This window comes from Penaeus monodon, chromosome 4 (assembly GCF_015228065.2).
Source record: "Penaeus monodon isolate SGIC_2016 chromosome 4, NSTDA_Pmon_1, whole genome shotgun sequence".
NCBI classification, from domain to species: Eukaryota; Metazoa; Arthropoda; class Malacostraca; order Decapoda; family Penaeidae; genus Penaeus; species Penaeus monodon.
The window spans coordinates 59,052,429-59,063,245 of record NC_051389.1 but is presented as its reverse complement, the minus strand read 5'-3'; the positions used below and the strand labels follow the sequence as shown (position 1 = coordinate 59,063,245).

Here is a 10,817-nt window from a genome sequence, read left to right as displayed (position 1 = left end):
TTACCCACTAACTATGCTCTATTCTGAGATATTGCCACAATAACAAATTTGCGCCTTACAACATCCGCTTAATCACCTCTGTGAATGCAACCACATCGGAAGTCAGAATAGGGCATGCAGACTAGCTAGCTTCATCAAGCTATCATTGTTGGTAAATCACATTCACATGAGTATATCAAATTTTTAACACACTTTCAATATGTACATATAAATATTAATCAGAGTTCTACTTTCTTGCTTTCCTCACCTCCCTCACAGTAAGTGCTCTGTAGATGTCATCAGCAGTGCACTTGAAACGTTCAGTCAGTGTAATTTGGGATGTGTCTATTTTACAGCCCAGTCCCATTTTCTGCATATTATTTGTAGTATTTGTAACCTGTTGGGATATAAACAGTATAGAGGTACAATTTTATTACTGTAGTAATTCACACAAGCAAAAATTCCTATAAACATGTCAAGCCTTCAGAGGGTCTCATGCTGAGTACAATGTTACCATACTCCCCATACTTACGTTAGCCGATAGGGAGTTCTCAGAAGGAGGTGGAGATAGGATTGTTTTACTTTGCTTTGTCACAGCCTGTCCCTTTGTTGGCAGGATTAAGTCAGTGGCATACTCTGCAAATTAAAGGACAGGCTTCAAAATCTTGTCAAAATTGCATATCAACACATTACATCTGATCACGCCATGACAAAGCAAGCCTAATGATTGGTGACAAACACCGATGCTATGCATGGTCGAGCCTGTTCTAATTTGTTATGCTGAGCAGTTGTTCACTTTGGCTTTAACTGCTGTCAAGGAAGAAAGAGACCCTCAAAAATAGGTTGAAATTCTCTCTTTATCCTCATTTCATAAAGACTGTGTATACCACAAGCAAAAGGATTAGAGAGCTGGGTAAATGCATGTTTCCTGTGCTTCTAATTATTCACTCAAGCAGTTGAATATACTTAAATCCATGCAGATGGCTTCATATGGCATGGGGTATTTCTGTTGTGAATGGATCAACCAAACCAAGAGATACCTTCCTCCAAGCTAAAGATAAAATTACAGCATTCCTATATGGGTAATCAGATTTTCTGATATTACCTATAATGTCAGGGAAAAAAAAAAGTAATGAAAGAAACCCAAGAGGAAATACAATAGCTCACCAAAATAAACACACTCACCTCTCTTCAGAGCAGTGATATAATCTGCAACTTTTGATTGTATCACTTTCTCACACTTCTTTCTCAGGAACTCCTTCACATCATCCCCTGCTGAGCCTCCAGCTGTCACACTTACAGACACCTAATGGAGAGAGAGAGAGAGAGAGAAGAGAGAGAGAGGAGAGAGAGAGAGAGAGAGAGAGAGAGAGAGAGAGAGAGAGAGAGAGAGAGAGAGAGAGAGAGAGAGAGAGAGAGAGAGAGAGAGAGAAATATACATTACATTCAAACAGCAATAAGCCTAGTTTTCATTCAGATATCTGGTGGTGTTTTTGTGAGTGAAAAGGAAAGAAAATATGACTTACAGGGTAACTGTAAACTAAAACACACAAGCCTACTGAAGTTATTATGTGAAAATTGCATTTTCCCTGTGAACTGTATGAATAAACTATTTCTGATGATCTAAAAGAAGGGCCCAAGAGAGATGAAAAATTAGATTACATCTAAATGCAAATGCAATAGAGCCCCTAAAAGGAGAGAGTAGCTACAATTCTCCAAAATAAATGAATAAAAAATTAATATATAAATATATCTGAAAAATAAAAACATAAATACTACTAGCTTTATTGGATCCAGGCACTTTGCAGCCTGCACATGGCCCAGACTCCTAGCATTAGGCTTACTTGAATGGCAGCTCTAACAGGAGAGTGGCTTGCAGGCCTGGCCTCCACAAACACTCATGTGCCTCCCTTTTTGAAGTTTTTTTTTTTTTTCTGCATAAGCATTTTTTGTTCTTTTGGTAATTTTCCAAGGTCTATATTTGTTATTTGATATGCTATATCAAGATTGTATTAGACTGCTTGTCTTGCATATATTCCATATCATCACTCTAGGCAGTCTATAACTCTGTATAATTTTATTTATATTTTCATATTAAATTTTCTGTAATACACACTGCTCTGCTGGTCACAGCAGGCAGAAATAGTATCCTCCCTGGAGCCGGCACTCATCCTGCCATGACTCATGGATGGTACATTCCACTTTTGTTAACCAGAAGAAGTTATGCAAGTGCCCCTTCCTAAATGCCCACTGAGTTTAATCTTCCTCCAAGTGATTCATGGTGAGTCATTCCAGCCTTCAGCAAATTTTTTCCATGACATATTCCCATCACCTGGCCTTAAGCCAAATTTTTATGTGATAGTCACATTATAATAATAATAATAATAATAATAATAATAATTATTATTATTATTACAACTACACAAATGAATAGTTAATTAAAGGAAAAAAAAAAAAAAAAAAAAAAAAAAAAAAAAAAAAAAAAAAACTTACATCAATCTCACATGGCTCATTCTCCTCTGAGAGATTGGGTATCTGGATGTGGCCCTTGATGTCCTTCTTGGGCTCATCCTCCTTCTTAGCCACCCAGTCCATCTTGATGTCCCACTCATAGAAGAAGATGAGCTTCCCTTTGCGGTTGTTGACCATGGCCTCCCCATCACACTTGGACACTTCCTTGATGGTTACTTTGGCTGGGGGAGGAAGAGTTTGAGGTCAGTGCCAAAGACTAAAGTAAGACTGGATTGAAGAACCAGTTACTAAAGAGAAAACGGGAATGGATCCTTCCTTCCAATATTCAAAAATCATAAACTCTGAACAAAGTATTACAACAAATTGTTTCAAAATTATTCAAAGTATAATAAATATCCCAGTTCTAATTTGAACAAGGATTATATTTTATTGTCAACTAAATATTTCTGCATTACAATAAAATGTGTAAGACTAAATAAAGAATCTGAATACACTCCTCTGCAAATATACAAAAATAACGAAAATAAATAACACTAATCCAAACAATCATGAGACTTGCCTATGGCTACCCTTCCCCAGGGAAGAGCATACTTCCTTATCTTCCATAAGGAGATAAGGTTCAGTAATCTTCAACAGCCTTACACAGTGTAGAGGAACAGTGTGCTGGATACTTACCGAGTCCTGGTTCCTCCAACACCATGCCCTCAAACAGGCTCTTAATCTTCTCTTTGCTCCAACCACTGGCATTTTTTTCGGACCTGTTGGGAGAGTGGATGAGCCTTGATTCTCTATTTCTTTAAACAATATATAAATTATTTTAACCATAGATAAGATGTAACTTATCAACTCATTATTCTGATATGGTTCTGAGAAATCCTTTTCAATAAGCACAGATGGTAATTCTTTACATAGTAACCCTAAGTATAACCATAAAAATAAAAACAATACAGAGAGAAAGCATGATTTTTCTTTCCTTTTTCTTTATTAACCATAAAATTGTCATTATGCACATTTAATGATTGATTTTGGAAGTAATGATCTTTGAGCAAATAAAAGGATTAATTAAAGTGTAGTATGATGTTCTATGTGTGTGTGCTCGTGCACAAACACACACACAAACACTACCACACTCACAAACACACACAAACCAGCACACAACACACACACGGCATCACACACACACGACACTAAACAAGACAAAGTCCACACACACACACAAACACACACACACACAAACACACACACACACACACACACACACACACACACACACACACACACACACACACACACACACTTCTCTCTCTCTCTCTCTCTCTCTCTCTCTCTCTCTCTCTCTCTCTCTCTCTCTCTTTCAATCCAGCTTTTTTGGCCAGAGGTTTGTCTTTCCCACTGCAAGAAGTGCAATGAGTGCTGTGATCATTTTACACTGAACCACTATTGTGCTGATATTCAGGCTGCAGGCCATCTCCACAGAAAATAGTACATTTCACTTGGATTTGGATAGAAAAGAAAATACAATTATGGGAAAAAATTAACAGTTGTCTCCTAAAAATCTACCAGAGTTATATCTCTAATGGGTAAATGTTTACAACAGAACTGCACCTCCAAGTCCCCAACTCAAGCCAACAACCTTAGCTCATAACAAGCATTTTAAAAGTAAAAATATATAGAAACTGAAAAATCCAAGCCAAGAACTGTATTCGAAATGATAATGAAAGTGGAAAATAGAAAAAGCCAAGCCAAGATTCAATCCCAGAAGATTCAAACTGGTATTGCACAAACAAACAAATGAGACCGTCCTAAATGTACAAACTACCACAAAGATTGCTAAATGAACCAAAAACCTCCCCTCCTGTGTGTTTCATTGAATTTTATGCTAATGTTATCCATAAGATTGTAATAATGCCATTAACCCAATCACAATGGGAGCCCCCACTGAAATACTGAACAACAAATCAGGGTATTTATGGATTGTCATCCAGTGTGATCAGGTTAAGAGTTTGTTTCACAAGAATTTTGGGAAAGAACTCAAGACACATATGTTGCACTGTAATCAAACATCACTTCTGAAACAAGCAATGAATACTTGGACAAGAGAACTGTTAAATTTACTGGTGGATAGCTGCACCTGCAGAACATATGGACGTAACAAGTATTTCTTTCTTATTATAATAGTACAGAATGCATGACATATATAAAGAATGTACATTCAGTAAATATGTATTTTTGTATAATGTGATAGAAATAAAAAATCAGAACTACAGTAAAAGTACAATGCATTGCTAAGAGAGTAACAATAATTGACAATGATGTCATGGGCTACATGAGTGGTTAATATCTATGATATGGATCCAATTGGCAAGGGTATAATCCCGATCATATTTTTTATTTTAGTAGAGGAGAAAAAGTTGCAGTTGTCAGTACAAGAAATAATCTGTAGCACAAACAGTAATGCCACAAATAAAGGAAAAATATTGCAGAAGTGCCACTCATAACCTAAGTCAGCTCAGTGCTCCTGAGTTTCAGCTCTATCTTGCTATGCACACCTGATGAAGACAATATCTGCCAGGGGATGGTGCAGAGCTCCCTATCAACCCTCCCCTTGGACATTTGGGTATGCTCAGTCACTGCAACTGAAATTGTTGAAAACATTTTGTAACACAGAGTTGGGGACTTAGTCTCTATGGAGTGAGTCCGTATTATAAAGAATTACGTGTGCCAAGACAGTTCATGTAGGTCAGTCATTAATTGCAAAGCAAGGGAATACTGAACTTAGTTGTGGGAGATGTGTGGGGACTAAACCAACAGTCACACTAGTTGCTTATGGCTGGGGATCCTGAACAGCTATTCTGAGTGTCTGCCAGGTACATGGCAGGACTGGTCCCACTATACACAATGTCCCCTTTTAGATTATATGAGTATCATCACATACTGAGTGAAATTTTTGAGACAGAATACACTAAACTTAGAAATGCCACTCTACCCATTTCATTAATTATCATACATCATGCAACTGTGCCAGATTTCAATAAAAAAAGGAAATCCAATAATAAGCTTTAAAACAGCATATACCACTATTAGTGTAATCAATGATGCACATATGAAGTAAATGATACAAACTAAATTTAGGAGGAAGTAAATACTACACCTGATATTGGGTAAAATGTAATCATGTGGTGGATTCTTAACCCTTTCCCCGACGGGTAGTATTCATAGTGGCCTGGGCCCCGCTGCTGGGGGCTTATATTGTCGCCCTAGCATGCGCGACCCCTCATGCCAAATACCAGCATCCCTTGCCATTTCTTCGTAATACTACAAGCACATGTTGTATTTTCAGTTATCATTATTTTCTAAAGTCTCTACTTGCCATATTTCTTGATAAATCAAGACTGAAGGATATTTTTGTTGCTATATAGACTCCATAGTTGATCATTATTCACTCTATAGTCTGAATAAAATAAGCAGTGTGTGGCATCATGGAGTTGAAATCGTAGGTTTTTTGTTGTTGTTGTTGTTGTTGTTGTTGTTGTTGTTTGTATAGTAAAAATGAGAAAGTGTTAAAAACAACTTAATCACACTTTCAGTGGCAGAAAAATAATATTTTGCCGTGATTGTAAAAAAAAACTCATGGCATGTCCATACATACACCATGGCATGTACGTACATGCCCCCGGCAGATAGTCCAGCCATGCCATGGCATGTGCATACATGCCACCCGTTGGCAAAGAGTTAATTGTTCTGGGCGGGAGGACAGCCTCCTACATTTATTGACCAGTTCTCTGTATATTATTCTTATTTTACCCCATAATTTCCCTGGTACCATACATACACTCCCTTGCTATTGGGGCCAAGATTGTGGGTGTGGGGGTGGGGGGTGTCCGCAGCATACTTTCTATATACGTAGGTAGTAGAGAGTGAGAGGTATCCACAGATACTAATGTCATGATTTGCAGTATCAAGATATTCTGGGTAAATGTTCAGAATAGCTTCACATGACTGATCATGACAATATTGGTATCAGTAGATCCCCCTCACTCTCTGCTACACAAATATATATAAATGATGAAACTACAGAAACTACCCAATACCCACAATTTCAGCCCAAGAGGAAGGCACCAGGGAAATTATGGGGTAAAATATGAATATCCAGAGAAATGATCAATATATAGTCAAATGCAGGGGGCTACAGCCCACTAACCCACACACTGGTCAACAAAGAATCCACCATGTATGTACAGCAGGAAAGAACACATGACAGACTCAGTATTGGATGCTTCAAAATTTAGGCCTTACACTCTACCCTGCAGTGGAGGATTCTTTGCCTTCCACTGTGAGGGTTAGGGGTGGCAGCCCCCAGGAGGGTGGCTACAGGGAGCACAGGCTCTTGCATTAGGTCATATATTGACTTACTCTGTGTATATTATTCAGATTGTAACCCGTAATTCCCCTAGTAACTTTCAAGTCCTCTCCTGCCATCGGGGCCAAGAATGTGAGTTTTTTGGGGGTTCTGTGGCAAACGTCCTACATATATGAGTAGTCGACGGTGAGAGGAGTCCATTGATATCAATATCATCTTGATCAGTCATGCGAAGGCATTCTGAATATTTTAATCACCCAAAAATAAACAGAATTGACCTGAGAACATGATTACTGGACTAATGGGTAGGCCTGTTAAACATGACCGGTTACGTAAAATCGCTCCAAATCGTTAAATCACACTGTATCTTAGATTCCCGTTGATAAATAATCATCAAAATACACCCTAGTTTACAAAACCACGTCTGAAACCGTGAAGAGGAACGTAAATCAAGCTCCTCACCACAAACATAACACATACCTCAACACCACCCTACATCCTCACCTTTCCCAAAGTTCTTCAACACACCATAAATCTTACATTTACTCAAGAAATACACTCACCAGTGCCAGTTATTAACATTGGTGGCATATCCGGTCGCTCCTCCACAATCCACCGAGGATCGCCTTCGCCCCATTTAGGCCATTTTGAACGTGAAGATTTCTGGCGTAAGAGCGCAGCCGATTATGTGTCGCTCGGTTTTACGAGTTGCGTGTGTTTTACACCTCGTGCGCTCTTGCAAGACCCGACCCGATACCTCTAGATAAAATATGATATAAAACCTTCTTCTTATGACAGTTTTGTAAATATCTTTTCTATTAAGCATTGTTTGATAGATCTCAAATCATAAGGCATCTTTAGAACCCTTACAACATAAAAATCATCTTTCTCTGAAGTTACTTAAAATATTGTACACTGAAATCCTTCTCAGATTGTTACTCTGTGATAAACGTTATAGAGCTTTCGACGGCGAAAAAACTCTTTTTTTTAATAACAAACAAAATATCATATAAATCATGATTTTATCACTGGTATATAGCGACTTATCTTTCCCAAATATATCCTATTCCAGGGACCCTTTCATATAAACTAGAATTCTCTAGAAAGAACGAGCATAAGTAAGAATAGCAGACGGCACTGAGGCATAATTTGTTATGTCTAAATCATGGGTTTAAAGGCTCACAGCGAGAGCCGAAATGGAACTATGATATTCATATTTTCAATATCTTTCTCCGAGACAAAAATCCTATGTCTGAATGTTTTATTTCTATTCTGCAGATCCATGGAAGCTAGTAACCAGCGGATATGCACCTAAAAATGGAGAGAGAGAGACGGAGAGAGAGAGAGAGAGAAATTGAGAAAGAGAAGGATACACGGAGAGAGAGGAGAGAGAGAGAGATAGAGAGAGAGAGAGATAGAGATAGATGAGCGAGTAGAGAGAAGAAGAGAGAGAGAGCGATTATCTGATATAGATAGATATATATATCTTAGATGATAGAGAGACGGAGAGATAGAGAGAAACTGAGACAGCATGAGAGAAGAAAGGAAAGAGAGAGAGAGAGAGATAGATAGAGAGAGAGGAGAAAGAAAGAGGACAAGAGAGAGAGATGAGAAGAGATAGATAGAGAGAGAGAGAGAGAAGAGAGCTATAGGGAGTAGGAGGAGATTTAGAACGATATAGAGAGAGAGAGAGAGTATAGTATAGATGGAGATAGATAGAGTATGAGAAGAGTAGATAGTAGTATTCCTAGAGGGATGAGAGAGAGTAGGAGACAGAGAGAGCGGAGCGGGAAGAGAGAGAGAGAGAAGACGAGAACAGAGAGAGTGAGAGAGAGAGAGAGAAGAGAGAGGAGGAGGTGAGAGAGAGGAGAGGAGAGAGAGAGGACGGAAGGGAAGAACAGAGAGAAGACATTGGTATAGAGAGGGATACACGGATAGAGAGCAGAGAGATATAATCAGATGTAGGAAAGTAGAGAGAGAGAGAAGAGAGATAGATAGAGATAGAGAGAGAGACAGAGGAAGAGACAGAGACAGAGACAGAGAGATGAGATATAGATGAGAGAGAGAGAGAGAGAGAGAGAGAGGAGAGAGGAGAGAGACGTGAGCAGAGAGAGAGAGAGAGAGAGAGAGGGAAGTGAGAGAGATGGAATAGAGAGAGAGAGAGACAGTGATAGAGAGAGAGAGAGAGAGAGAGATAAAGAGAGACAGAGAGACAGAGAGACGGAGAGAGAGAGAGAGACGGAGAGAATGAGACGGAGACAGAGAGACGGAGAGAGAGAGAGAGAGGAGATTAGAAGAGAGGAGATATTAAGAGCAGTAGAGGAGACGGGGGGGAGAGAGAGAGAGAAAGAGAGAGGAGAGAGAGAGAGAGAGAGAGAGAGAGAGAGAGAGAGAGAGGAGAGAGAGAGAGAGAGAGAGAGGAGTTAGAGAGAGAGTAGTAGATAGATGTCGAGAAAAAGAGAAAGATAGGCTACTGTAGAGAAAAACGAGACTGAGATGAGAAGAGGTACGGAGAGAGGCAGAGAACGGAGGAGAGATGGATGAGAGATAGGTGTAGGTAGAGGATGAATGGTCTGGAAGAAATCAGGTGTGTAGTCGGAGTAGGTGGGGGGGAGAGAGGAGAGAGAGGAAGAGAGGGGGAAGAGAGAGTGAGGGAGGAGTGATGTGGAGGTTTAGTGGTGGGAAGAGAGAGAAGCGGTGAGAGTGAGAGAGAGAGGAGGATGTGCGAAAGGGAGGTAGGGAGCAGTAGCGGCGTGGTGTGTGTGGAGATTGTAAAGTAGTGGCGGTGGCAAGTGAATGACGAACGAGTGGAGGCGAGAAGAGAGGTGGAAAAAAATGAAAAAGACTAGTTAGAGTGGGGAGAGAGAGAGTTGGTTAGCCGACAAGGAGAGGTGAAGAAAGCAGAGAGAGAATGGGCGGACACAAGAGAGGGCATAGGAAGGAAGGTAGTCTCGACCTCTCGCTCTTCTTACGCTGGACCGCAGCTCGCCCTTCCGCTCCGAAGCGTGTAGGCTTGGGGGCAGAGATGTGAGAGATCATCTCGGAGAGGACAGAGAAGAGTAGCGAGAGAGACTATCGCGATAAGCAGTGCGTGAGCAGAGCAGCCGTCTGCGCGCCGAGATGGAGTCGGAGAAGAAGCGATCTGTCCAGCCAGCGAGGTTGACTTCTGACTGATTAGCATGCACATGAGCCGCTTTGGGAGTCGAATATAGAAGAGAACGGAAAAGCGATGTGGACCGGAGAAAGAGGAGACGGGCAGGCAGAAATAGATAGAACCTACGTAAACGGATAGTAGAGACAGAGGACGGGATCCCCAGCGGAGAAAAAAGGAAATAATATAAGACCCGCTCCAACCTACTGCAGAAGGAGCGGTCATGAGTGGACAATAAGAGAATAAGAACTAGGAGTTGAGTAGGAGAGGAAAGAGTATGAGATAGGAGGGTTAGCAGTATAGAGAGAGAGAGTAGATGAGAGCAGAGAGAGTTACAATTATTAATGCAGAGAGAGAGAGAGAGTCAGTAAGAGAGAAAAGCATGAGTGAGAACTGAGGAGAGAAAAGAGCTGAGAGAGAGAGGGCAGCAAGAGAGTACGCAGGAGATAGACGGGCCCAGTATCTCCGTCGACAGACGGCAGCCACGCGAAGAAATAAAAAAAAAAAAAAGACGTGTGAAAGGGAGAAGTACGAGATGGACCCGGCTGGGGGGAGAGGAGAGGATGGTGTGAGAGCAGTGTAGACCTGTAAGTAGGAGGGTAAAAAAAATAAAAGAGACGACGGGCTATGAGCACGGGAGGTGGCGGGAACGGAGTGAGGCGAGGGAGAGGAAGAGGAAGCGACGGATAATAATAATAATAAAAGAGTTAACGGACGGCAAATTTGTCATTAGAATTGAATTGATGAAAAAAATGAAGTTTTCTGAATGGTTTTCGAACTGATAAAAGAGTTTTTGGATATGAAAGGCGGAGGATCGTTTGGTGTTTTCTATTCACTATATAATAGATAATTGAA

The 10,817-nt window shown here is 40.3% G+C and overlaps 1 protein-coding gene across 1 annotated transcript; it reads right to left on the bottom strand.

Moving 5' to 3' along the window:
- Nucleotides 1-211: 211 nt before the first annotated feature.
- Nucleotides 212-7,474, bottom strand: LOC119572397 (activator of 90 kDa heat shock protein ATPase homolog 1-like). The gene is made up of 6 exons (XM_037919499.1): nucleotides 7,375-7,474; nucleotides 3,127-3,209; nucleotides 2,473-2,672; nucleotides 1,165-1,285; nucleotides 512-615; nucleotides 212-376 (listed from the first exon to the last, which is right to left on the bottom strand). Exons 1-6 carry the CDS (start codon nucleotides 7,446-7,448, stop codon nucleotides 227-229), a joined length of 732 nt encoding a protein of 243 aa, XP_037775427.1. The 5' UTR covers nucleotides 7,449-7,474; the 3' UTR covers nucleotides 212-226.
- Nucleotides 7,475-10,817: the final 3,343 nt, after the last annotated feature.

What these genes read in the sequence shown, in the direction of transcription:
- LOC119572397 (XM_037919499.1), bottom strand. Translation starts at nt 7,448, where the DNA reads ATGGGGCGAAGGCGATCCTCGGTGGATTGTGGAGGAGCGACCGGATAT. An exon ending in GTTGGAGGAACCAGGACTCG is followed by an intron (nt 2,673 to 3,126) that starts GTAAGTATCCAG and finishes TTCCTCCCCCAG; the next exon opens with CCAAAGTAACCATCAAGGAA. An exon ending in TATCACTGCTCTGAAGAGAG is followed by an intron (nt 616 to 1,164) that starts GTGAGTGTGTTT and finishes TTTAATTTGCAG; the next exon opens with AGTATGCCACTGACTTAATC.